Source organism: Beta vulgaris, chromosome 5, assembly GCF_026745355.1.
Source record: "Beta vulgaris subsp. vulgaris cultivar EL10 chromosome 5, EL10.2, whole genome shotgun sequence".
In the NCBI taxonomy this organism is placed as follows: Eukaryota; Viridiplantae; Streptophyta; class Magnoliopsida; order Caryophyllales; family Amaranthaceae; genus Beta; species Beta vulgaris.
Window position 1 is genome coordinate 28,629,647 of NC_079206.1, and position 25,502 is coordinate 28,655,148.

Here is a 25,502-nt window from a genome sequence, read left to right on the forward strand (position 1 = left end):
AAATGAGATTGCTACTCATCGGAAAGTTTACACACATATTTACTTTGATCAGGTTAACACAGCAATACATCGCATCACTTGGAGTGAGGGCCACCATCTAGAGCGCATTTGATGATAGTTTCGCACGACTTGTTTCCTGTCACTCAGATCTTCAACGATGTAGTCATTTTTTATTTTGACAAGGCCTGGGGGCGGGGAAGGCATTATCTGTTTATCAATGTTCTTCCTTGTCGCGCTCCGTAGCAACCGGTGCCGTTGCGAAACTCATGATAGCACATCTTAGAAGTTTTGAGCATTATATTAGACCAGAGCTAATTCCCTAATCAACCGTACTACTAATTTTATTACCTATGGTTTGGCATGCATGAGCATAGTGTTGATGGATGGGATCGTTTGTATGCTGCGTAATAAAATTTATGCGATAGTTTACTTAGTAGTTAGTATATAATATTTTGTAACTTGTTAGTTGTAAATGTTTTTTTGTAACTTATAGGTTTGACTTTTAGTTAATTTTTTGTAATAATTATTATAACGGTTTTTTCACCAACTAAACCCGAGTTTCGTTTTATTCACCAAGTAGCCTTGCACTTTTCGAAATTCACTAGGTACCCCTCGGTTTCATGGTAATAAATCAAATTGTCCTTGATAACTAAGTACGATTAACTCGGATAGTTATTAATCCTAATTAATCCCTCTAACTCTAATTAAGCCCTTTAACCCTAACTCTTAAACCCTAACCCTCAAATGTTAACCCCTAACCCCATAACTCCTTAACCCTTATCTCTAACCTAATTTCCTACCACTAACCACCAGCACCTCCCTACACCCTATCCCTGCATCCCCCCCCCCCCCCACGTCCCCCCACATCCCCCACCCTTTCCTCCACCCCCTTCGCCCTTGTGCTGTTATTTCTCCCCCTACTGTTGTTGTTGCCTGCCGCAACTTTCCTCCCCCTCCCCTTTGATTTCTGCCACCGCCGCTCTGATTCAAATAGCTCCAAGAAATTTGCGGGGTGGGGGAGGGGTGGGGTTGCGAAATCTGTTTGGGATGGGGGAGAATTGGGTTGCGGAAATCTACGGGGGTGGTGGGATGGGGGCTGCGGAATTTTGCAGGGGTGAGGGAAGGGTGCGGATACTCATGGGGGAGGTGTGGGGATTCTAGGGGTAGGGTGGTGGTGGTTGGGAGGTTAGGGTTAGGACATTAGGGTTAGGTTCAGGTGTAAGGGGGTTATGAATTAGGGTTAGGGTTAGAGGGTCTATTTAGGATTAATGACTAACGGAGTTAACCGTCATTAGTTATTAAGGGCTTTATGATGTATTAGCATGAAATTGAGGGGTGGCTGGTAAGTTTTGAAAAGTGCGAGGGTACCTGGTGCATAAATCGAAAACTCGGGTATACTTGGTGAAAAAATTGTTATTGTAATTATATGGAACTAATATTAACTAACAAAAACGAATTTTATATATCATATTATAATGATTAGTACATATATACCCCTTTTTGTATTATTCTTTTATATTTCTCACCTGGAATCTTGACATTATTCACACTTGCATAAAATCTTCTAAATTTTTCTCAATAAATAAGGAAAAATATAGTCATGTGCACTCTTGATTGATTCGTCTGAACGAGTACTTTATAAATATTCAATCATTATAATTTTTACTAATATGTAATGAAATATATATTTAAGGTTCAATAAGTGCATTGACAGACGCGCACAGTTAAAGTAGGAAAGATAACAAAAAATACAGAGGGGGTAATATGGAACTAATAATAATTATTATGTTGGATATTATGATGTTAAAAAACAACATTTATGGATCTAATTAGTTGCAAATTATAATAACTAATAACTCTTAAGGATCTAATTAGTTGGATATTATGATTAAAACTTAAATAATTATCAACATAAAACGTAATACGTAATGAAAACCAAAGCTATAGTACATAACAAAAAAATATCCACACCCATAGTCCCTAAACCGAAAAAACTGAAACGAAAACTAGTACATCAAAACTACTCAGCAAGATCAAGTGCTTGATCCAAATGCAGTGTATGATCCCATTCCTGAGCCAAATCATCCATCATCTCATATGAAATAGCAGTATTTAGTCGCTGGTCATTATGCCGATCCTCCATCAAGACTCTCATCGATTGAAACACCCGGGCTATTCCCTACAATATATGATGTACTAACTTAGTTATGTTAGTTAACAATAATTAACAACCTAATGCTAAACATAATACGAAATGCATACATAGTGTGTGTTTGTAGTGTCTAGTCGGGTCGGACCAGTCGTGGTCTCATCAGCGACAAGCAAAGAATGACAATGCGTGGTATACCAGTCCATATAGTCCGATGAACAATGTCCTAAGCAACAGAGTTGTCCTAACGCTGAAACATTGAGACCCCTTCGAATATGGCGTGAACCGCTACCATGATAACTTTGTTGCTACTACCGGGAAATTAAGCTCATACTTCTTCTAGTGTATCGGTCTGTATGCAAACTTGGACTCGAAATCAAAGAAGGAATAACCAGAACATAACCCAACTGTTGTAGTACACGTTCTACATTTTAGGTTATACGGCTCAACAATATCTTGATAAAGTATGCAACCGACATACATCATCCTCGGAACCTTTCTAGCCAGATCACCCCCATATGGCATCCAAACGACTGGAAAATAGGAGAAATGTAATAGTTGGCTTAGTTTAATGTACTACTAATATATAACTACAATTATTAGTAAGTAATTTGCATATCTCTGCAGCTTCAAGTGTCTCAAAGCGTCTACGCATCCACTCCGATCGAACAAATTCCTTACTAACAATAAGATAATCCCACTTTCTGGCTTGGGCTTCATGAGCAGTGTACGCTAAATCATCTGTCTGAGACCGAAAATAAGGGAAGTGCTTGTATATCCAATACTATAAACGTAGCCAACAATATAAGTGCACGAGCCTACTCACCACCCCAAGCTGAAAATACAGATACGCCAAAGCCACAAACCCCATGAGTACCTATATATATAATAAAGGTCATCTAACTCGACAATGTGTTCACCGCTAAGATTCGGTACTCTTATCCATAAACATCATACATCCAGGTGTTAGGAGCAGATTAGCGCGAAGTTTTACATCAATGGGATGAGGCGGCGGCTGGCATCTGTTTAAAAAATCTCCTCAAAACAAATGGCGATGTGCTTCCAAATAGGTATGTTTTGCTGAAATAGCTCCTCATGAGTAACCTGGAGGAACTCCTCATATCGAACATACAAATCACTATATGGCAAAACACCACTAATTGTGCGACCCTCAATAGGAACTCGTATAATCTGCCAAACATCATGCAACATGATCGTCATCTCTCCGAAAGGTAAGTGATATGTGTCCGTGTCGTGTTGCCAACGTTCTACAAACGTAGAGGTGATCATTTTGGCCCGACCCGTTTTTGAGCCGGGTTTTGGGCAGATTTTTTGGCTCGGCCTGTCCCGATTTTTTTTGGCTTTGGGCAAGCCAAAAATGACTTTTTAGTCTATTTTTTGGCCCGGCCCATTTTTGGCCCGCAAAAGCCCGCTAATTTAGGCGCGAAATAGCATGTTTTGGGCATAAAATTCGGCCCGAATTTAGGCCCGACCCGGCCAATGGGCATATTTTTTTTGCCGCGGCCCGGCCCATTATCACCTCTATACAAACGCTGAAATCACTGCCATGTCAAGGTACGCCAACATAATATACGCCAGATGGGCAAGATCAGACGCTTGATGGCTCCTCCAACTCTACAAAGTAGGAAACACACCCGAACGATTCTGATACCTAATAACCTCTCGAGCAACCGTCGGATCATCGTAAATAAAAGTGCCACCGCGACCTCACCAACTAGGAATCATTCTACTGTCAAGAGGCCCCCCAAGCATATAGCTGATAACTAACCAGGAGGTATCACTAGCAGCTTTGCTCTTGCTCTGCTTCGACTAAGCCCGGAACCCTACAATTCCACAACAAAACTCCCACCTCTAATGACAAGGGAGGTGGCTTCACCCACCTCATCTCAACCCGGACTATGAGGCGCATCCAACGAATAGGAGTCGGCCTAGCCCGATGTTCTGCCTTCGCCCTCATAGTCGATGCATCGACACCACGAGATCGAGTGTGTCGTGGCCCAGATCCCTTAAGACCAACATTGCAGTTGCCTAAACCCTCGATTAAGCCTAATTATCAATTATGTTAATTAGTGATTTTTTAAATCAATTTAAACTATTCAATTCAATATCCATGCACCTTCGTCGCTATTATCTTGTAATTACTAATAATTCGAAGTAATCAATGTTAATCACTAAATTGTTGCATAACAATTCATCATGTATTATAAAATAATTTATCACCATTAACATGCAATAATCACTAATTACGAATTATTACATGACCCCCTATCATTAGTGATTACAATTACGAATTATAACATGCTAATATCATTAAGTATTCGGTTTTTTCACCATATTCCCCTGACAAATTTTTTTTTGCACCATATACCCTTTTGACTTTTGAAATTCACCATATACCCCTCACTTTTGAAAAAATACATCCAGTTACCCTTAATGACTAATGGCGTTAAACTCCGTTAGATATTAACCCCTAATCACCCTCTAATCCTACTTAACTAATCTAAATCTAACCCTAAACCTAACCCTAACTCTAACCCTAACCCTAACCCTAATACTCTATCCCTAATACCCTAACCCTAAACCCATCCCCCACTCCCACCCCCACCCCACCCCCACCCTCCTCACCACCCCCGAAGCCCCCCTCCCCACTCCTCGACAACCCTCCTCCCCACTCCCCTGCAACCCCGCCCCCCTCCACCTCCCCGCAGCCCCCTTCCTTCTCTCGTCGTCGCGCATCCCCCCTCCCCTTCCCCCTCCCATGCATCCCGCAGCCCCCATCGGTTCAAAATTTTGGGTTCTTCATATCTGGGTTCTTTAAATCTAGGTTCTTCAAATCTGGGTTCTTTAAAATTCTGGGTTCGAAATTCTGGGTACGGAATTTCTGGGTTAGAAAATTCAGATGCGTGGGAGGGGGATGCGGGATGCATGGGAGGGGGAAGGGGCTGCGGGGATGCGTGGGGGGGCTACGGGGATGTGTGGGAGGGGGAAGGGACTACGGGGATGCGTGGGAGGCTGCGGATCGGAGCTTCGGAGAGGGGGAGGAGGGAGGCGGCTGCGGGGATGCGGGGGAGTGGGATTCTGGGTGGTGGAGAGGGGCTATGCGACTGGCGGGAAGGGGAGGGGAGGGGGCGGCGCAACTGGCGGGGAAGGGGAGGGGGGCCGGCGCGACTGGTAAGAAAGGGTAGGGGCGGCGGTGGAGGGTGGAGGGGGGCTCGGTGGTGGGGCAGTGAGTGGCTAGGGTAAGGAGTGGGGGAAGGGGGTGGTTAGGGTTAGGGTTAGGGTTAGGGTTAGGTTAATTAATTAGGGTTAGGGGGGATTAGAGCATAATGACTAACGGAAGTCTAACACCGTTAGTCAAAAGGGTAGGTTGAAGTATTTTTCGAAATGTGAGGGGTACATGATGAATTTGGAAAGTTGAAAGGGTATACGGTGCAAAAAAAATATGTCAGGGGTATATGGTGAAAAAACCGTTAAATATTATAATAACATATTAACATGCTTGTTCATAATGATATAACATGCTAATTACTAGTGATTTGTTATTATGTTGCATGTTACATTAACTTAACATGCTTATATGCTAATATTACTAAACACTAACATTAATATGCTAATATCACTAAACACTAACTTTAATATGCTATTAACGTGCTCAAACAAATTAAAATAATTTATGACAATTAAAACAATTTATCAATATTTACATGCTAATATTATTCGTAATTATTCAATATTGAACGTCATTATAATTCAAATTCACTAAAATAAGTATAATAAACACACACACACACACACACAATCGCCTCCGGCTCACGAAAATGAACGTTTTCTTCGTTTCCTCCGCGGAGGAAACGAACAAGACCTTGGTTTCCTCGATTGAGGAAGCGAAAAATCTATTGATTTTGTGAACCGAAACAATTTTTCGTTTCATCCACCGAGAAAGCGAAGATCTTGTTCATTTCCTCCTCAAAAGAAAAAAAAACGTTTAATTTCTTGGTGGAAGAAACAGAAAAAAAACGTTTCTAGGTGGGGGTGGCAATTTTTTCGGCAAATTCTTTCTTAGGCCCATGCTCCTCAAATTTGGTCAACTCGGTGGTTTTAGTGGTGGCAGGGGTGTTGAACACAATGGTAGTGGAGGTAGTGGGAGTTTGCATCATGGCAGGTCGTGGTGGAGCTTGTAACCTCTATGTGTCCTTGCGATGGTGGTTGTCACGGTAGTGGTGGCTGTTGCAGTGATGGTGGTGGTTGTGTTGAAGGTTGGTAGTTGGGTTGAAGGAGTGAGGTGGAGTAAGAGTGAGGTTTATGTAGGGAGTAACTTAGAGATGTATGAGAAAAAATATAGAAGATTTGTAGTAAATACAGACGTTAAATAGTAAAATCTATTATAAAATCTCAAGATTCACAATGTCCACAAACTGAAACAATGGACCAAAATATTAGCTTGTAAATCCTGTTAAGATAACTTTTAAAATTACATCTATAATTTTAAAAGGTAAGCTTTATGTACGATCACATGCTCAAAGTGCAAGAGTTCTAAAATTTCAGAAAACTTGAAATAAATTACAAAAGCCAAGTGCATCGCATCTCTACTCCTAAGTCCTAACCTACAAATCGCACTGAGCAAGTCTCTGAGACTGACTAATGTATTCTAAACTTCCTAGGCTGTACAGCTCTAAAGTCATGAACAGATAACTACCACTTGAACAAACCCATCCGCGGAACATTGTCAACAACAGTCTCATCTGTGGAATCAGAACCACTTCCAAGTGTTTCATCTGAGCTGTCATCATCACGAAGTTGTATCCGATCTGCATTTTCAATTACCCACTCACTGAATTCTGGACTAGAGGTCAATTCGACCATAGCTTGACGAGTTGATTCCTGTGTAAAGTCTTCCCACTCCTTTTTCGACATCTTTCGCTTAGGCACATTGTGGAAGCTTGAATAGTAATGCTTTTGAGCATTCATCTTCTTATTTATGGAAGGTGGTGCCAAACCAGTGCCTGCAGAAGTCCATCGCATAAGAAGAAAAACGGAAGAAGAAATAAAATATTCAAAATAATTTCTAATTGTAATGCAACAGATCTCACATCATAGAAACCAAATAAAAGGTAGTCATATAATCATATTACAAGACTATGAGATCATGACAATTTTTACCTCTAACAGGAGAGCTCCACCAATTAGGTGCACTATTAGGAGACTTCAATACTTTCCATCCTTGAGGACTATTATTCGGAGACCTCCTAAGAAATTCAGCGCGGTTATGCTTATTAGCCACCTTTGCAGCCTTTCTCCAATGAGGATTCCTATCCCTGTAAATAGATTAATAGGTTACTGAAGGATATGCATTATGGAAGAACGATTCAACAAACACAAAATATAAGCCATCCAATAAAACACACTGCTAAACTATACTCCCTTTATCGCTCTCAGAGTGGCCCTCTTTTTTGGTATCAAAAGTGATCGTTAATTTCCTAGTATATAGTAAGAGATCTTTTTCTAGAAAAAGAATACTACGGCAAGATTCTGATACAAAATAAAAAAGAACAGCGGCCACTCGTTTTAAGGAACAAAAGAAGTAATAGAAGCAATATGGACTAAAGCCTTAAAACCCCTAACTGAAAGAAGATAAGAGTCTAGAGGAGGACCATTGGAATTTGTTTATAAGATTTAGCAATTGTGCCCAGTGCCCACATTCCATTACAGTTAAATGCTTAGCCACGATCTCCTGAGATAATCTCTCCACTAGTCTACACTAGTTAAAGGTAACGGCTGCATAAATCCGTACATCCAAGACCAGTTGCTGACAAGATGCCCACTGTATGGTGAATGTTTTGGTCGTTGCACTACTGGCAATTCCAGCTTCATGCTTTAAGATCAGACCCCATAGAGACACATTCAAGACAACTTCCCCCCTTCCCCTTTCAAAAAGGTCCCGTAGAGACGCATTCAAGACAACTTTTTCCACCCTTTTTCAAAAGCATAACCAGTTAACTTTGTTGCTCGAATCAAAAAAGTAAATTTAAAGCAGGAGCTGAATTTTTCCTATTAGATAGAAGCAAAACCTGACGTGAACTCACATGAATGGTGCTATGGAAGTCCAAAGAGAGATGAAAATGCTGCATTGATTCCATGCATGCCAGACATCTCTCCGATATGCAATGAGGACCATAATTTGAATAAGCACTCAATTAAAATTTACAAGGCATCTCACTCAGCAAAACCCCAAGCTTATTGTTTAAAGGTTCACACAAGTCATTTGTTGTTATTTCCGGTCTATTTTCTTCATCTTATTTTTGCTTATTTTCAGAAGAAAAAAAATAAGATATGTCCATTCAGAAAAAGTAAGAAAAGAATAAATAAGAAAAGGTCAAGGAAAGTGAAGGAAATATAAGAAAAGTTCAGAAAAAAAAAAAAGAGAAAAGTTCAAAAAAAAAAAAAAATACGTTAAGCAAAAATATGGTGAGGCGAACAATCCCTTATCTATCCTAATAGCAATACATCGTTACATCTGAATGGCAATAGAGTCATCTTTCAAGAGTTGTTCAGTGCACAAATGCCCTCAAAATGTTTTCAAACCTCAATGAAACAACTTTTCTTTACTGCACAACATATGACCATGACCATTCCTAACTAACCATCTATATATTAAGACTGATGTGAAAACTGCTAAGCTGGTCTTCCCCAAAACACATTTAAATTTTAAATAAATGAGTGGATTAGTGATGTTAGCAGGGTCTTGTTGGGAATTATATGCATTGAAACTTAGATTTTTGTTAATTAATGCCCAATCTGAAATGCTTGTATTGAAAAATAGAGTTATATTATCATATTATTGACTTGAAAAAACCAAGCATATTGCTTGGGTACATCCTCTGTCAACAGTATATTTCTCAGATAAAACAGTCTTGTGTCCCACATGTAATTAGGTACGTAAGACACCCAAAGAATACTTTACTATTAGTGCCAACAATAAAGTAGTTTGAACGTATTATGAAAACATACCCAGAATTCGGCCACTTCAAAGAAGAGACTAACAAACATATCAACCAACACAGTACCACTGTTGCCCATGCGAACAAAGTATCAGGAGTGCCCTGCATTTGAAATAAAGTTCTTATATTAGAAGAACAATCATAAATGGAAAATATGCTTAAACTAATATCATAAAAGTTGCGCCATTATCAATTAAAAGTTGAAAGTTGACCAGCTCTTTCTCACTTCTAAGCAAAGCCATACTATATTCATATATCAATACCACTAGCAACAATCCACAGCCATCAAAGGCAACCTATAAGTAAGGCCAATACCTTGACTGGTTTCTTCATCAGATTTTATCATTCAATCTTCTCTTTTCATTGTATGGAAGGAAATGGTCCAACAGACCGGCTGGATATAGGATGGTCCCATGGGGAAAAAAGAATTGGAGTCATCCAGAGTAGCATTGTACACCAATATCTTTGTGTACCTATGCTTGAGTTCTTCGGGAATTTCTACGCCATTACCTCCTGCTACTATGGGTTCTGCCATTGTTCAGAGGGAAGGGAAAAAGGGAGAGGGAGAGAAGTGGAACCCGTGCACATCAGAATCAGAACTAGAGCAAGTCCAAGGGAGTAAGGTTCGGTTCAGATAAGGACCACAGGAGATATGGGAAGGGGGGACGGGTTGCCAAAAATTCCAAAAAAAAGAAAGGGGGGCTGGAAATGGGAAGGGAAATCCATAGCTGGATAAGAAGGACCAAAATCTGGCTTGGGAGGGGGGGGAGGGGGTTGGTTGGTTATCTTGGTGGTGGGCCTAGTAACTGAGAAGTGTTGAGATGGTGGATGGATGAGGAGTGCAAGGTGTAAGTATATGGTACAATTATATCTTGGTTCAAAAAGTAATCCATGCATCATACATGATTCTTAAAGGTGTGTCATTTTCATGTGGAACAACTATTTTGAGAACAAAGGGAGTATTTTAATACTTTAGTCATTTAGTGTGGTGACAACCATTGTATTAGTCTGCAACAGTAATGTACATTTGGGTGCTTTTTCAGAGCAAGTTCTTGTGCATTGTATTATATTGCACACATAGGCAAAAACTGATTATTATTTTTTGTAAATTTTCTTTCCATATACGAGTAACGGAATGTATATTCCTATAGAAGCTACATTGTTGAACACATAAGATGAATATATGGGTGGCACTAGCACTAAGTGCAATATTTTCCACTTCAGATTGTTATGTTCCTACTAGGAAAAAAAGCGGTCAGGGTCGCATTCACAGTAACGGTCACGTTGTCGCGAGAATGCCTGGTAACGGGGAAATAGAACGTTTCGAGGACATTGCGGCGTGAATTTTTTAAAAAAAACCCACAAAATTGGCATTTTAAGCCAGTTTTACCTTTATTTTACTTTTTACACCATATTATATCCAAAACTGTTATAAATACAATTTGATATACTTTTAATTTGTGAAGCACGGGTACGCCTTCTTTGGACCGAATCCCAGGGACGGGGACACGTCAGGGACGAGACGGGTACGCCCCAAAAACATCCCCGAAACGAACCCGGGCTGGCGGGGACTCCGGGCTCATATGGGTTGGGTGTAAACTGAAGACGTCTTGTGGACGGGTTTAGAAGCTATGAGACGTCCCCAAGCATTTCATTTTCATCTTCTTCACCTTCATTCTTCTCCCTTCAATTTTTTCTTCTCTTTTTCTGCCATTAGAAACCTTCAGCCCCTGCTTCTTTTCCCCCTTCTTGACCTTTGTTTTCACTATTCTGATTTCTAATTTCTCTCTCTACTCTTTTGCTTTTTAGTTTCTGTCATGACGGTCAATATGTCTAACATATTTTGCTAACTTTGCCTTGCTTTTTAGTTTCTGTCATGACTGTCAAAAGTGATTGTTGTACTTATATTATAAATATAATATTTAAATACTTCATATGAGAGAGTAGGAGAAGAGGAGAGACATATCATAACATATCATTCACACTTTCACATCTAAAGTTAATATAGAGCTGTCCTCAATTCATTAATTCCTCCCTTTCTTTTAAATTTTTGATTATTACTCGTAAAACATTTGAGCTCACTTTTAACTAAAGAAAAATTGTATAATGTGTTTCTTGTTTTCTGAATTTTGATTCAACATTAATAAAAATGTTCATTCACCTCAAAAAGGAAAAGCTGTATTTTATTTATGGTAGTGACTTATATATGAGTATTAATTTATCAATTTTATTTTTATTTTGTTTTTTTTGCCAAATCCAAGCCGTACCCGTTATCGGAAATTTTGATTTTGCCATTTTCCGTCCCCGCACCCATATCCGTATCCGTATCCGTTCCTGTATCTGTGCTACCTAGCTTTTAATGATAGTTAGAAATATAATTCGATACAAAACCTTGTTTATAAGTATAAAATGAAAGTGCTCAAAACAGAGAAAGGGGAAAAAAAGAGCAATTAAATAATATCATTGACATTGTAGAAATAAAAAAGAAACGGGGAAGAAAACCGAAGAGAGAGGAAGAGATAAGAAGTATTGATTTAACTAAAAATAAGGCATCTCACAGGTGTACGTGAGTGACAGGTTAAGAAAAAGGAAAGAAAAATAAAGAGAGAAAGAAAAAAGAAGATTAGATAGTAGGAGAGAGAGCTAAAAAGAAAGAGCAAATGAGAACTAACCTCAAACAACAGCAGCTGTTCACTGGAAATCATGGCGCCATAAGAAGCCGGAGATATCTCACCGACATCTTTTGCCGTAAAAGGTGAAGCATGGCCCTCAATTGCCTCCCACACACATATTAGGGTTTATTCAGAATTAGGGTTTTCATTTTAGGGTACAATTCGAAGTAATTTAATTAAACTTATTGAGGGGTTTTGCTCGAATTTGAGTCCTAAATCCTACGTAAGATTTTATTTAAATAGAAAATGTTTTTTTTAATATTCATTCCAGAAATTGGCATCTTGCTTGTCTTTCATCTGCCGGCTTCTTCCCATCTGGCCATCTGGCCATCTGGCCATCTGATAAATAACGGCCATTATATTACTGTAAATGTTTTAGAAAGCCGTGAACCCGTTACGTAATGGCATAACGGTTAAGTTTGGTGTAAATTTCAATGCATCGTTCTCTAATGGGATTTTGCGGAACGGCCTCTCTGATATCTGTTACAAAGCGGTCGTTCTAAAATGAAACGGCTAGAGTTTTTCTTCCCCGGTTCCTACTGACTACAATTTTTTACTTAATTAAAGCCAACTTTTTAACATCTACATTCTTAAGTGTTATTTTGTGTGTGTGTGCATGTGCACCCAAATAAGGCCAGGTAAGATTAATCCTACATGGCAAACAATACTTTCTTACAATATCATATAATCGAAATGATTGTGATGAAAATATAGGTTACCTGGAGAATAAATGTACTTGCAATTATTCGCATTGCCCATTTCACAAATTGAGCAATTCCAACATCAACACTGCCGTCATCTGAAATTACAAATCTTCGCACGATCCAGTAACCCAATGCAGCACCCGCAAGAACAATGCCGACTAGTAGAAAAATGGAAACCTACAACAAAAGAGTTTGCACATGTACTTGGTTCAATTCAAAGAGATACGTACAAGTTCATTGCAAAAATCATCTGACTCAAGCAACATGAATAGTAAGAGTGAAGAATTTTACAACACACTCAAACAAAAACCAACCATCAGTTTGTATAATAAAATCAGGGCATTAACACAATAACACCCCATCTGATAAGGAACAATAAATGGTGGTTATAATTTTGGACAATGAATTTATAGGTAATTTGTACAGAAAGTCACATCTCCATAATAGATGACAGTTTGACCTCTTTAGAGGCAGCATTCACTATTGTGTGATAATGGAAATTAGTGAAGAGAAACATCTGTTTGGAGAGGGAGTTCCATAACCATGAGCAGGAGACCTTTACAATTTTATCATTAGGATTTACCTCTATTTACTACCGCCCACCAAACGGCCATTGAGGTTTTGGAACAACATGTTAACAGCACTTTAAAGCAGGAACAAGATAACCCTGGATAAAACATAGAATGAAAACTAATAGCTACTGCCTCATTTTCTTTTTAGTTTACTCACTTCATTTTGGTGGAGAACCAAGGAGGAAGTCCAAAAGTATGAGAGAGAAACTGAAAAGTGACAGAGAAACTAAAAAAGAGGAGAGAGAAATTTAAGGTGGGTCATTATATCAAAAAGTGGACCACATGGTTGGAAAAATAGGAGAAAATAAATGGGACATGTTAGCATAAATAGAAAAGGCAACAATTTGTTGATTAAAATGAAATGTACCAAAAAGAAAAGTGTGTAAATTAAAAAGAAACGGAAGGAGTATAAAGGGAAGCATCTATCACTAACATATGCAAAGACATACTATTATTTGCTCCTTGCAGATAAATGAAGACTTCAATAAGTTGTATGAAAACCGATCTCAAATGTAAGCATAAATCTTCAACAATCTCCAAATATTCTCAACTAACAAAAAAAAGATCTCCAATTTGAGATCGCTAAGCTAAAGTGTGCTTATATGACATCTCCTCTGTGTTTTTAGCATGGCATTCAAGACTAATCGGGTTTTCCCCCATCTGGCAAGGTTGGTAAAATATTGGATTGGAATAAGGACTGATACATTATCTTTACATATATAATAGTGTAAGAGACAGAGATAGGTAATATTTCGTAAGATTAGTAATTCTTTTTCAACAATAAAGGAAACCCGATGTGAAGAATATGGACATACAGCATGTCTTTGCAAAATGTACAAACTGTCAATTTTTTTCCAATTTGTTATCGAATCTATGATTCGTCAAGTCTGCTTCACAATGAATTTTCTCACTAATACTATAATTCAAAACTAGGATGTTACAGTAGCAGTTGTATAGCTTTAAATTTATGACTGTACTACTAATACCCTCTATCCACTAATATTTGCATTATTAAAGAATGGTAAATCAAGGGTACATCACGTAGTTTGATGTTTCCAACTGTATCTTCTACTTTAAACCATTAACTAATGATAGAACTAACCATTTATTTTTATGACATATTAAAATGTTTTACCATATAATTACTAAAAACATGAAAAATATTTTAGAAGGTCCAAAAAGGGAAATTGGCAACCATTTAAAAGATGGAGAGAGTATTATACACTGTTACAGATACCACAAGGACAAGGCAACGTTTTGTCCAATAGACAAGGCACATTTGATAAATGAGAAGAAATCAACTTGCTTCAATCATGGAATCGGTTAAAAGAAATCAACTTGTTACAGATCCAACCTTGCTTCAAGAAATTATCAATATTTGATAAATGACAAGAAATCAACTTACCGGATTGTGCATCTCTTCGCCCAAGCCAAAATTGACAAGAATAGAATTTACAAGAATTGAAAACTGATGCAAAAGAAACGACCCTGCTCCTAGCTGGTAAGTAGAAAACAGAAAAAAGGTATAAGTTGTAATTTAAGGATTACACTTCAAAAAATAAGAGAGGGATGGTAGAAGTACTTACAATAGATCCGTAGATGGTCAGATAAAAGAAATTTTTGCGGCCAGTAGGCAATAATTTCATCCCCTGCACACCACGCGTATAGATTTAAGATGAATCAAATAGCAAAAGATGGTTAGTGAAGGTATTAAGGTAGACACAGAACCTTCAATCATGGAATCGGTTTAAAGAAGGACTAGAACTAGAAAACATTGGTCCATTATTCTCTTAGGTGTCACAACTCACAACCTAATGAGCTACTTATTACCCTTGGAAATGTCTCAGGTCATTGCATACTATATACATTCAATAATATTGCTCAATCAAACTAAACACACTTAGAAAGTAGCAATTAACCGAATACATTGGAAAACAGCAAACCAGATTTCAAACTATTTAAAATATAGTTCTTCAAGTTCAAAGCAGAATGATAGCAATTGTTCCACATAACAATAAAAAATTAAGAAAAAGAAACCGAAATGGAAAATCTTTATGCAGACAGAAGAAATTAAATACTACAACACTATCCTCTTCAAAAATTAGTCATGATTCTTAGATTAAGGGGCTAATTTGGAGGGTGGTGAATTTTAGTTACAAAATCTAGACAATTAGTGATTGAGTTAATTCCATGAATATTACTTCTTCGGTTTGTATTTCAGTTGTTTGAATGTGCACTATTCATATACTAACTTTACTGGATTTACTAATAATATATAACAAGAAATGTTTTTGTATGAGATGTTGGATTTGTCTCATTGTATATCTTCAATATCAGATTCCTCTAACTTTTAGTAATTGATAGTTGAAGAATTAAATGTATAAGTTGTGCGCTGGAGGGTGTGAAAGTTGCTAAATGTCACTATAGGAAGGGATGTTGGATTTGTCTCAAATGCTTATTTCTTAAATATCATATTCTTATAACTTTTACAGTTTTACTAATAGATAGTTAAAGATATTGGTGACGCTGTGTTGAGAGCATAAATTAACTAAAAAGAGGAGGAAGTATTTATCAGTGATGGGGTTATAGAAGAACATTAAAAGGGGGAAGACATGGAGGTATAGCCAAGATGGATTTGCTTTTCTTCCACTGCATTATATGGTAGATTTCTTGTCATTTGACTTCAGAAGAAGAGCTGTAAAATTGTAAAGCGATAGTGGATAAGTTATTCCCTTTCAAGTTAGAGGTGGCTTGTTCAAATTTTTCCATAGAATGGGAGGGCCGAGGGCGTGTATCATGCATCACCAACGCTTTCAATAATGTAAGTATAGATTGAACAGCCTCCTATGCTTGCTTTTTGGTTACGAAAACCTGGTTCACATAGAGAAAATATATACTCCTTGTTTTGGCTGTAAGATACATAGCTTATGATCAAAACTAGGTTTTTTTTAGGGAAAGATCAAAACAGTTACCTATATACAATTCTAACAAATAAAATTAGAGACTAATTACACCATCAGGCAAAACAACATTGGGTGATGAGCCTTCTGACATGAAAAATCTTCAAATATTAAAGTGTTCTCTATAATTCATATGCAGAAAGTACGCAAAAGAGAAGCAAACATGCAAATGCAGAGTTCAAGTATCTAAGCGCAGAAGTGCAGTTCAATGGGAAGAACCTCAGGGAAGAAGCCAGAAGGAAAGCAAACTAACTAGACAGACTGATAATCTCCATACCTGGAAAAGAAGGATTATGACAACAAGTAGTATCCCAATAGCCATTGTACTGCTATAATAGAAAGGCACCCAACTGCTAACAATTGGTGCAACAAGTAATAGAATGATTCCAAATCCAAGACAGATGAGACGCCAACGTTGAAATTCTGCAAACACATCCAAAATTAATTAATATCTAAAAAGGGAAGGAAAAAATACCCATTAAAGAAAGTAAGAAACACATTAGCAAAAATAGAGTGCTCAACCTTCTTCAACTGAGACTGTGACAGAACCCGATACATCACCAATATACTTCACGTCAATGTACTTGTCTTCGTATGGAGAAATCATAGAGCCCCATATCCCCTTGTGGACGGATTTCCATGCATCCTTTTCACACTGACAAATTCCAATTGAAGCATTCCTGCAACAGCAATAAAACAATGTCAAAGCCTTGATTCCAATAGCTAGGGTTGGCTACAGGAGTCATAAATTATTAAACATCCATACCCACTATAATTTAGCAAAAAAATCATGCGGAAAACACATTAGAGGAAACAAAGCAGAAAGTTATCTACTTACATATGTAGGCAGATTTGGATTCTGTTGTGTAACCTCTCAGGAATGACTACAGAAGGTGCCACTGTAAGACGGATTGAGCTTGAATAGCTCTCAAGTTTGAGTCTCGAGCGAGGAACGACATGAACACGCTCACATGACAATGCATCTTTATAGTCTTTGGGTGTATAGCCCTGCAAGCGCACAGGTTTCACAGTGAGCTGTGGATTTTCCAAGTTGATAGCTGCAAGGCAATATAATAAGAACCAGGGATAGTCAAATTTACACGAAATTCAAGCAAACTAACCATATGCAGTTACAATAATTAATAAGGAAATACATTGAACTCTTCAAGCAGGATTGCATAACATTAAGGCTCCTGCTTCATGTTGTAAAAGGAACAGCAGTGGCAAGTAAACCAAAAGGATCATAAAGAGCTTTCTAACAGATTCCAGAATACAATAACAGCATCCAGATTAAATTAGGATTTGCCAAAGTACTAAGAGAGATGGTATCACAACAACAGTAATCAATACCAGATAGGACAAGTTTTCTAATGACAACGAGACCAACTCACGTTCTTAAATGAGAGACTTCTTTGACTAATAGCCAACATTTCATTTTCGCTTTCAGAATGGATAAATTCTTCCGCTGTTTTTTGATAAGTGACACGTTTTTCTTTTAGGAAAATGTCACAACAAGTGACACATAGCTCAAAGTAGTAAAAAAATACTTCTGATCTATTACATCTTTGCCATCATTTAATTGTTTCACCTACTTACTTTATCAAATACTCAAATTTGATTGGTTAAATAAGAGGTCCCAACTTTCTCTCTCTTGGCTCCTTGATATTTCCCCCCACATTCTCTTTGTGTCACTTATTCAAAACTGAGGAAGTATTCCATAGACCCATTAATTTTCCCTTAGTTCCAAAACAGTAGACGACATTTGACTTTATAGTCGAATTATGTCACTTCTACAATAAATTTAAATCCTTGTATCATGGAGTAGAACTGTGGGATTTTCTATATTATACTCTTGTCTTTCTTTAATAACTACATTGTACCCAAGCAACCTGTTCAAAATTTCACATAGTACATTCAAACTTATCTTTTTTGAATTTTGATGCACAATGCCCCTGTTAATTATATGTCATTAACTTCATTTATTGTTTGCATTCTAGTGGAACTAATCTAACTTAATTATATTCCCTCCAACAGCTAAAAAATGTATAAGTTAGATTAGTTCCACTAGATTACAGACACTATATGAAATTAATGATGCCTAGTTAACAACAAGGGCACTGTGCATTAAAAAGGTAAGATTGAGTAAATTGGTAGAATTTTTTAAAAAAAGGTTACGATACAACATGGAATTCGAAGATAGACAATGGTATAACATAGAAAAACCTAACAAAAAATTCCCATGTTTTCCTTAAAGACAAACTTCAAATGCTATTCTCATGTCATGACTCAATACTTGCACTTTTCTAAAATATTTCTAGAGTTAGTAAGTTCCAATCACAACCAAAAATTAGTCTCATGTGAAATATTGTTTGGGAGTTAGAGCAGAACTAATTACTTATTACTGAATTAATAGCATGCAAAAAAACAATGGTAGATTTCACCCACTCAGTAACAAATTGTCCCAATCAGCTAAAAAAAACAACCAAATTCGAAATAAGACATTTAACTCTAGTATCAAACATAAAACTTGCAACTTTATCAGGAAAAATTGAACAGAAAGAACTGACCCATAAATCAAAAGATTAAATTCGTTTGTTCTCCAATTTCACAAAAAAAATAAGAGACCCAGAAATCAAAAGATGAAACTCGTTCGTTCTTCATATTCAAACACCAAATTTCACACAAAACGAAAGGACCCAGAAATCAAAAGATTAAATTCGTTTGCTCTTTATATTTAAACATCAAATTTCATAGAAAAATATTAAATTCGTTTGTTCTTTACATTCAAACACCAAATTTGACATTAAAAAAAGTGACCCAGAAATCAAGAGAGAACCCAGAAAAACCCCAAAACTCCATTTTCAAAATTGGTTTCGAATTACGGAAAACTGGCGAAATGAGGGTGATAGACTGATAGTGATAAAGGAAGAGAACATACTGTGGATTGAAGAGTCGAAGCTGAAGCAGTAGAATGTAGAGAGAAAAAGTATGAGAGAAAATAGATGAACTCGAAAGGAGAAAAACTCCATGTTTCTCACTTTTCACATTAATTTCTCAAACATCTCCTCTCATTCTATCTCCTTGTTCTGTGTTTAAATGGTGAGAGAAGGAAATTAGGAAAGGAAGAAGGAAACGAAAGGAAAGCGCGGTTGAATGAAGAATTGAATGAAATTGGGAAAAGGCCAAAGAGGAAAAGACTCAACACTCAAGTAATCACAATTGGGGCTTCTATTAAGTTATTTGTGGGGTTTTCAGCTTAGGGTATACGCTTTTTGGAGCAATTAAACTTTTTATTTTTAAAATTAAAATTAACTCGTTGATTTAAAGTTATACGAAAACCCTCCCTTGAAAGATAGGCAACTTTTCTCTCCCTTGCGAAAAAGGAACGTGGCCCCCTTTTTAGGGTTTTCTTCGCGATTTATGGCGGAGGAATTAATTGATCGTTGTACGAGACTCCAAATTACTGATGATGAAAACTCAATCATTGATCTTGGGACTGATGTTCCTGCTGAGATGGATGATAAATTATCGTTGCGATTGGTGGGGAAATTGATGACGAATAGGACTTTTAATGTTGAAGCTTTTAAACAAACGATAACCCAATCATGGGGAGTACAGCAGAAGGTCATTATTAAAGCCATCGAAACTAATCTGTTTGTGTTTCAATTCTTCCATTGGCGTGACAAAGAAAAGGTTTTGGCGGGATGTCCCTGGTGTTTCGACCAACATCTTCTGGTATTGAATGAAATTACGGGCAATGAGCAACCGGCCGATGTTTCTCTTTCGTTTTCGCCTTTTTGGGTACGTATACATAACCTGCCTTTTAATTGTCGATCAAATGAGGATATTAAAGCCATTGCTTCATCCATGGGGGTTGTGCTGGAGGTCGAAAATGATGAATTAGGGTTGGAAAAATTTTGCCGTGTGCGGTTGTTGATGGATGTTAGTAAACCGCTACGTAGGTTCCAGAAAATAAAATCAAAAAATAATAATATTGTGACAATCGAATTTAAATATGAAAGACTCCCTTTCTTTTGCTTTTTATGTGGACGGATGGGGCATCATGAAAAAGACTGTCAGGTGGAGACGGAGGGCGAGGGAGAGAAGGAATTGGGATGGGGATTATGGCTGAAGGCATCCCCGAGAAAGGGACGTACTCAATATTTGGCAGAAAAAGCGTCGATATTGAAGGGGCAGAAGAAGTTGTTTGTGTGTAAATCCCATTATGAGCCATCATCGCCTCATGTTATTCATAGTGTGCACGAGGAAACGAATGGGCTGTGTGTTGTGCATGACAATAAGGATGCAGTGGGGGCAAATGATGGGTGTGAGGGTGCTGGTGGACAAAAGTGTGCGAGGGAGTTGGTGGGTAATGGTGTAACATGTGAGGATGTGGATGAACAGCGAGGGGTGCAGGGGGTGATGGAGAGTAGCGTGAGAGTGAAGGAGGCTAATGATGGGGGTGCTACTGAATGGTTGGGGCCCCCAGGTGGTGAAGACCCTACTAGGAGCACTCTTGCGGGTGTATCTGTGCAGCCTCAGTTGGCCTTTAACGTGGGCCGTGACTTGTCCACGAAGCAACACAAAATAAAAAAGGTTCGAAGGGTGTCAAAGAAGGTGCTGGATGCCTCCATGGTGGAGAGAATTGGGCCACGAGGGGAAAAGCGTAAGGAGCGCGGTGTTGAAGAAGATATTATTGATGAACGGGTGGATGGGTTAGGAAAGAGAGTTTGTAGGGAATTTGATTTGGGTGTCGTTGATATTATGGATGAGAGTTATGGCTCTTTGACAGTAGCGGAGGTTGGAAGTCCCCAACCCCGCGAAGAGCAATGAAACTCTTGAGTTGGAACTGTCAAGGGCTTGGCAACCCTCGCACAGTTAATACTCTCCGTGACTGGTGTTGGAGAGATAGGCCATCTTTAGTTTTTCTTATGGAAACGAAGGTAGATAAACAAAATTTAGAAAATGTGAGACGAAAATGTGGTTTTGATAATGGTATGTGTTTTGGAAGTGTGGGTTTGTCGGGAGGAATGGGTTTCTGGTGGAACGATCTCAATGTTATCGTTAGATCTTTTTCTACTCATCATATTGTGGCAGATGTCTGTGATGCACAAGATATGGTGGTGTGGCGGGCGTTAGGGGTATATGGCTGGGCGGAAACGTCACAGAAACATCACACCTGGGCCATGATGCGACATTTAGGTGGTGATGTTAATATTCCTACCGTAATGTTTGGCGACTTTAATGAGATTACGGGGTTACATGAAAAATATGGAGGAGCTGTTAGAGGGGAGCGTCAGATGGATGCTTTTAGGGGTGCGATGGATGACTGTGGTATGATGGATTTGGGGTTTAAGGGCAATATCTTCACGTGGCAACGAGGCAATTCGGTTGAGACGGTGGTGCGGGAACGATTGGATAGGTACATGGCAAATAATGCATGGTGTGTTATGTTCCCATACTCGGAGGTGCTACATTTTCCTATTTATAAGTCGGATCATGCTAGAATACTGCTGAAGTTTGGAAAGGATAAGACTCGTCACAAGAAAGGCAAATTATTTCGTTTCGAGTCGCTCTGGCTATCTAATGTTGAATGTGAAAAGGTAGTGGACAAAGCATGAAAGGACCATGTTGGGGATAATATAAATTCACGGGTGGCGGGGGTGGCGTGTTCACTGGGCAGTTGGGCTCGTACTACGTTTGGGAATGTGCAGAAGAGAATTATCGATGCTGAACGAAAACTTCACAACCTGTAGGAGAGACCACCCGACGGGCTGCTTATAGCCCAATGCCAGCAGCTTGCTAATGAGCTGGACGAACTTCACCGCTTAAAAGAGTCTTATTGGCATTTGAGGGCTCGAACAAATGAACTATGTGACGGAGATAAAAACACCTCGTACTTTCACCATAAAGCAAGCCAGCGGCGAAAACGTAATACACTTAAGGGTTTGTTTAACGAGGACGGAGTTTGGATGACTTCGAAGGAGGATTTGGAGGAGATTATTTCGTCGTATTTCGAAAATTTATTTGCGACGAGTAATCCAAGTGGTTTCGATGAAGCGACAGTGGGTATAGAGGCGAAGGTGACAGAGGAGATGAATAAAGAGTTGATTGAAGAACCGAGTGGGGAGGAAATCCAAACGGCTTTATTTCAGATGCACCCTAACAAAGCTCCAGGTATCGATGGTATGCATGCTTTATTTTTCCAGAAATTTTGGCATATTGTTGGCCCGGATATTGTATGTTTTGTGAAGAGATGGTGGCGAGGGGTAGTTGATTTATCTGAGGCGAATCGAACGTGTATTATGCTCATTCCTAAGTGTGCGGACCCAAAAAATATGACTGAGTTCCGTCCCATTAGTTTGTGTAATGTGCTATATAAAATTGTTTCAAAAACTATGGCAAATAAATTAAAAAAGTGTCTTGGGGATTTAATTTCTATTAATCAAAGTGCTTTTGTTCCAAAGCGTTTGATTACAGACAATGCCCTCATAGCTTTTGAAATTTTCCATTACATGAAACGGAAGGGGGATAGGTAGGATGGTACTGTGGCTCTGAAACTTGATATGAGTAAGGCATATGATAGGATGGAGTGGAGCTTTCTGGAACATGTTATGTTGAAATTTGGTTTCTCAATGCAATGGATTCAGAAAATAATGAGCTGCCTACAGAGTGTCTCGTTTTCTTTCAAGCTGAACAACCAAGTGTCTAGTTCTGTGATTCCCGGTAGGGCCTACGACAAGGCGACCCAATTTCTCCTTATTTATTTTTACTGTGTGCCGACGCTTTTTCTATGCTGCTCTCCAAGGCTGCAGCAGAAAAGTCGATTCATGGAGTGAAGATTTGTAAGAATGCCCCGAGTATATCTCATCTTTTTTTCGCGGATGATAGTATTTTATTTGCAAAAGCTAATCTGCAGGAATGCTCTAAAGTTGCTGATATCATCAGTTTATATGAGAGAGCGTCCGGTCAAAATGTTAATCTTAGTAAGACGAAAGTTGCTTTTAGCAAGAAGGTATCTGTGGAGAGACGAAAGGAGATTGTTGATAAACTTGGTGTTAGAGAAGTGGATAAACATGAGAAATATTTGGGTCTACCAACTATTATTGGGCGCTCAAAGAAGGTTGTCTTTGCGTGTTTGAAAGAAAGGATTTGGAAAAAATTGAATGGGTGGAAAGAAAAACTTCTATCTCGTCCTGGAAAAGAAGTTCTGATTAAAGTTGTGGCTCAAGCGATACTGACCTATATGATGAGTATCTTCCGTATCCCAGACGGTCTAATTGAGGAGATACATGCTTTACTGGCCCGTTTTTGGTGGGGTTCGAATGGCACGGAAAGGAAATTGCATTGGCACAAATGGGAATCGCTATGTCTCCCAAAAACTATGGGGGGTATGGGCTTTAGAGATTTGAAGATTTTTAATCAAGCAATGTTAGCAAAACAATGCTAGTGTCTGTATATGAGGCGCCCGACTCTTTACTTCACATGCTTCTTAAAGCTCGTTATTTTAAGAATTCTGCTTTCTTGGATGCAAATAAGGGCTTTGATCCGAGTTATTCATGGAGGAGTATATGGGGGGCGAAGTCTTTGCTGGTGGATGGTTTGAGGTGGCGGGTGGAAAATGGTTTCACAATATCTACTTGGAAAGATGCGTGGTTGCCGGGGGAGGAGGGCAACATTACTCCAATGCCCATTGTTGATGCTGATCCGGAGATGCGTGTGGTCGAACTTATTGATCACGAATCGGGGTGGTGGAATTCTGGGCTGATTAGGGTGCTATTTTCCGCGGCAGATGGTGCGAAGATAATGGATATTCCATCATCTAAATTTTGGCCGAGGGACGAGAGATATTGGTGGCCTAACATTGATGGGTGTTATTCCGTTAAATCGGGATATTGGTTGGGCATGCTTGGCAATACCCGCGCATGGAATATCGGTGGTGGTCCGCGTGAGACGGCTATGTGGAAAACTGTGTGGGGGATGGAAGGGCCAAATAAAATGAAGCATTTTGTATGGAACGCTTGTAAAGGGAGTTTAGCAGTAAAGGAACAACTCTATTATCGACATATATCTCATGATAATGTGTGTCAAATATGTGGGGAGGAAGAAACAATTATTCACTCTCTTTTCTTTTGCAAGCATGCGTTGGAAATCTGGAACCACAGTGAGCTTCGTGACGAGATTCAAGCGGCGCCACAAACTTCTTTTGCTGATCTCTTCCTATGGATGGCCGAGAAATTGAATACGGATGATTTGAGGAGGTTTGCCACTCTTGCTTGGGCTGCGTGGTTGTGCAGGAATAAGGAAATATTTGAGATGTCTTCACCCTCTCCAGTTCATGTTGCTGCTGGATTTTGTAAATTGGTGGAGGACACCCGCCAATGTGAGCAGCGAGTGCGTACTAATCTGCACCTATATCACCCTCTCCCATCCACGGTAAGCTGGAACAAACCACACTTGAATTGGGTAAAGGTAAATGTTGATGCCTATGTGGGGGAAAACCGGACCGTCGGGCTGGGCGTTGTTGTTCGGGATTGGCAGGGGAAGTTGTTGGTGGCTGCAGCCACAAGAATGAATGTGGCGTGGGAGGCTCGAATGGCGGAGGCTGCGGCTGCAAGGTTTGGAGTCATGATTGCTAGACGATATGGTTATTCCAAGGTGTGTCTTGAAGGTGATGCACTATCGGTTATGGCAGCTCTTCATCAACATCATGTGGGTCGTGCCCCTATTTCTTTATTACTCTCGGATGTAATCTCTTTAAGTCAAGGTTTTGAGGTTTTTTCTTGTAGTCATGGTAAAAGGGCGGGAAACACCGTTGCACATCTAGTGGCAAGGTGGAATGTTAATTTCAATTCTGAAATAGTTTGTACGCACTCTTTCCCCCAAAGTGTGACAACTTTGGTGGACTTGGATTTATCTTAATAAAACAGTTTCGCGTTTCCCCTCAAAAAAAAAAAAAAAAATTTAAAGTTATACGACATCTACAATAGAAATTAAAACTAAACAAATACATATCAGAATAAAATAAATATAATTCTAATATGACAAAATCACGATTGTTGAGTAGATTTAACACTTCTGAAAACTCTCGTCTTTCACATCGATGTATGATGCAACCTTCTACAAGGGGGTCTGTCGATCTTTTGTAGTTTTGAGGTAGAACTGGATTCAATTCAAGTGATTGTAAACGAAATACCGACATTTGTTACAACCCCTCACAAATTTCTATCAACAAATCAACCTCTTGAATTACACAAAAAACCAAAAATAAAGTCTCCAAACTCTCATATGGACAGAGATAAAACCCAATATATTGGTAGATATAACCAAATATATGGGTAGAAAAACTCTTCATTATAGAGAGACTGAGGTTTATTAGAAATACTAAAATAAAAAACTAGTAACAAAAGGAGAAAAGGGGCTTAC

The 25,502-nt window shown here is 38.7% G+C and overlaps 1 protein-coding gene across 1 annotated transcript; it reads right to left on the bottom strand.

Moving 5' to 3' along the window:
- Positions 1–6,606: 6,606 nt before the first annotated feature.
- LOC104893382 (uncharacterized) lies at positions 6,607–19,298 on the bottom strand. The gene is made up of 10 exons (XM_010679485.4): positions 19,015–19,298; positions 16,915–17,134; positions 16,599–16,756; positions 16,354–16,499; positions 14,703–14,765; positions 14,522–14,614; positions 12,560–12,721; positions 9,179–9,270; positions 7,331–7,485; positions 6,607–7,173 (listed from the first exon to the last, which is right to left on the bottom strand). Exons 1-10 carry the CDS (start codon positions 19,103–19,105, stop codon positions 6,863–6,865), a joined length of 1,491 nt encoding a protein of 496 aa, XP_010677787.1. The 5' UTR covers positions 19,106–19,298; the 3' UTR covers positions 6,607–6,862.
- Between the last annotated feature and the right edge of the window lie 6,204 nt (positions 19,299–25,502).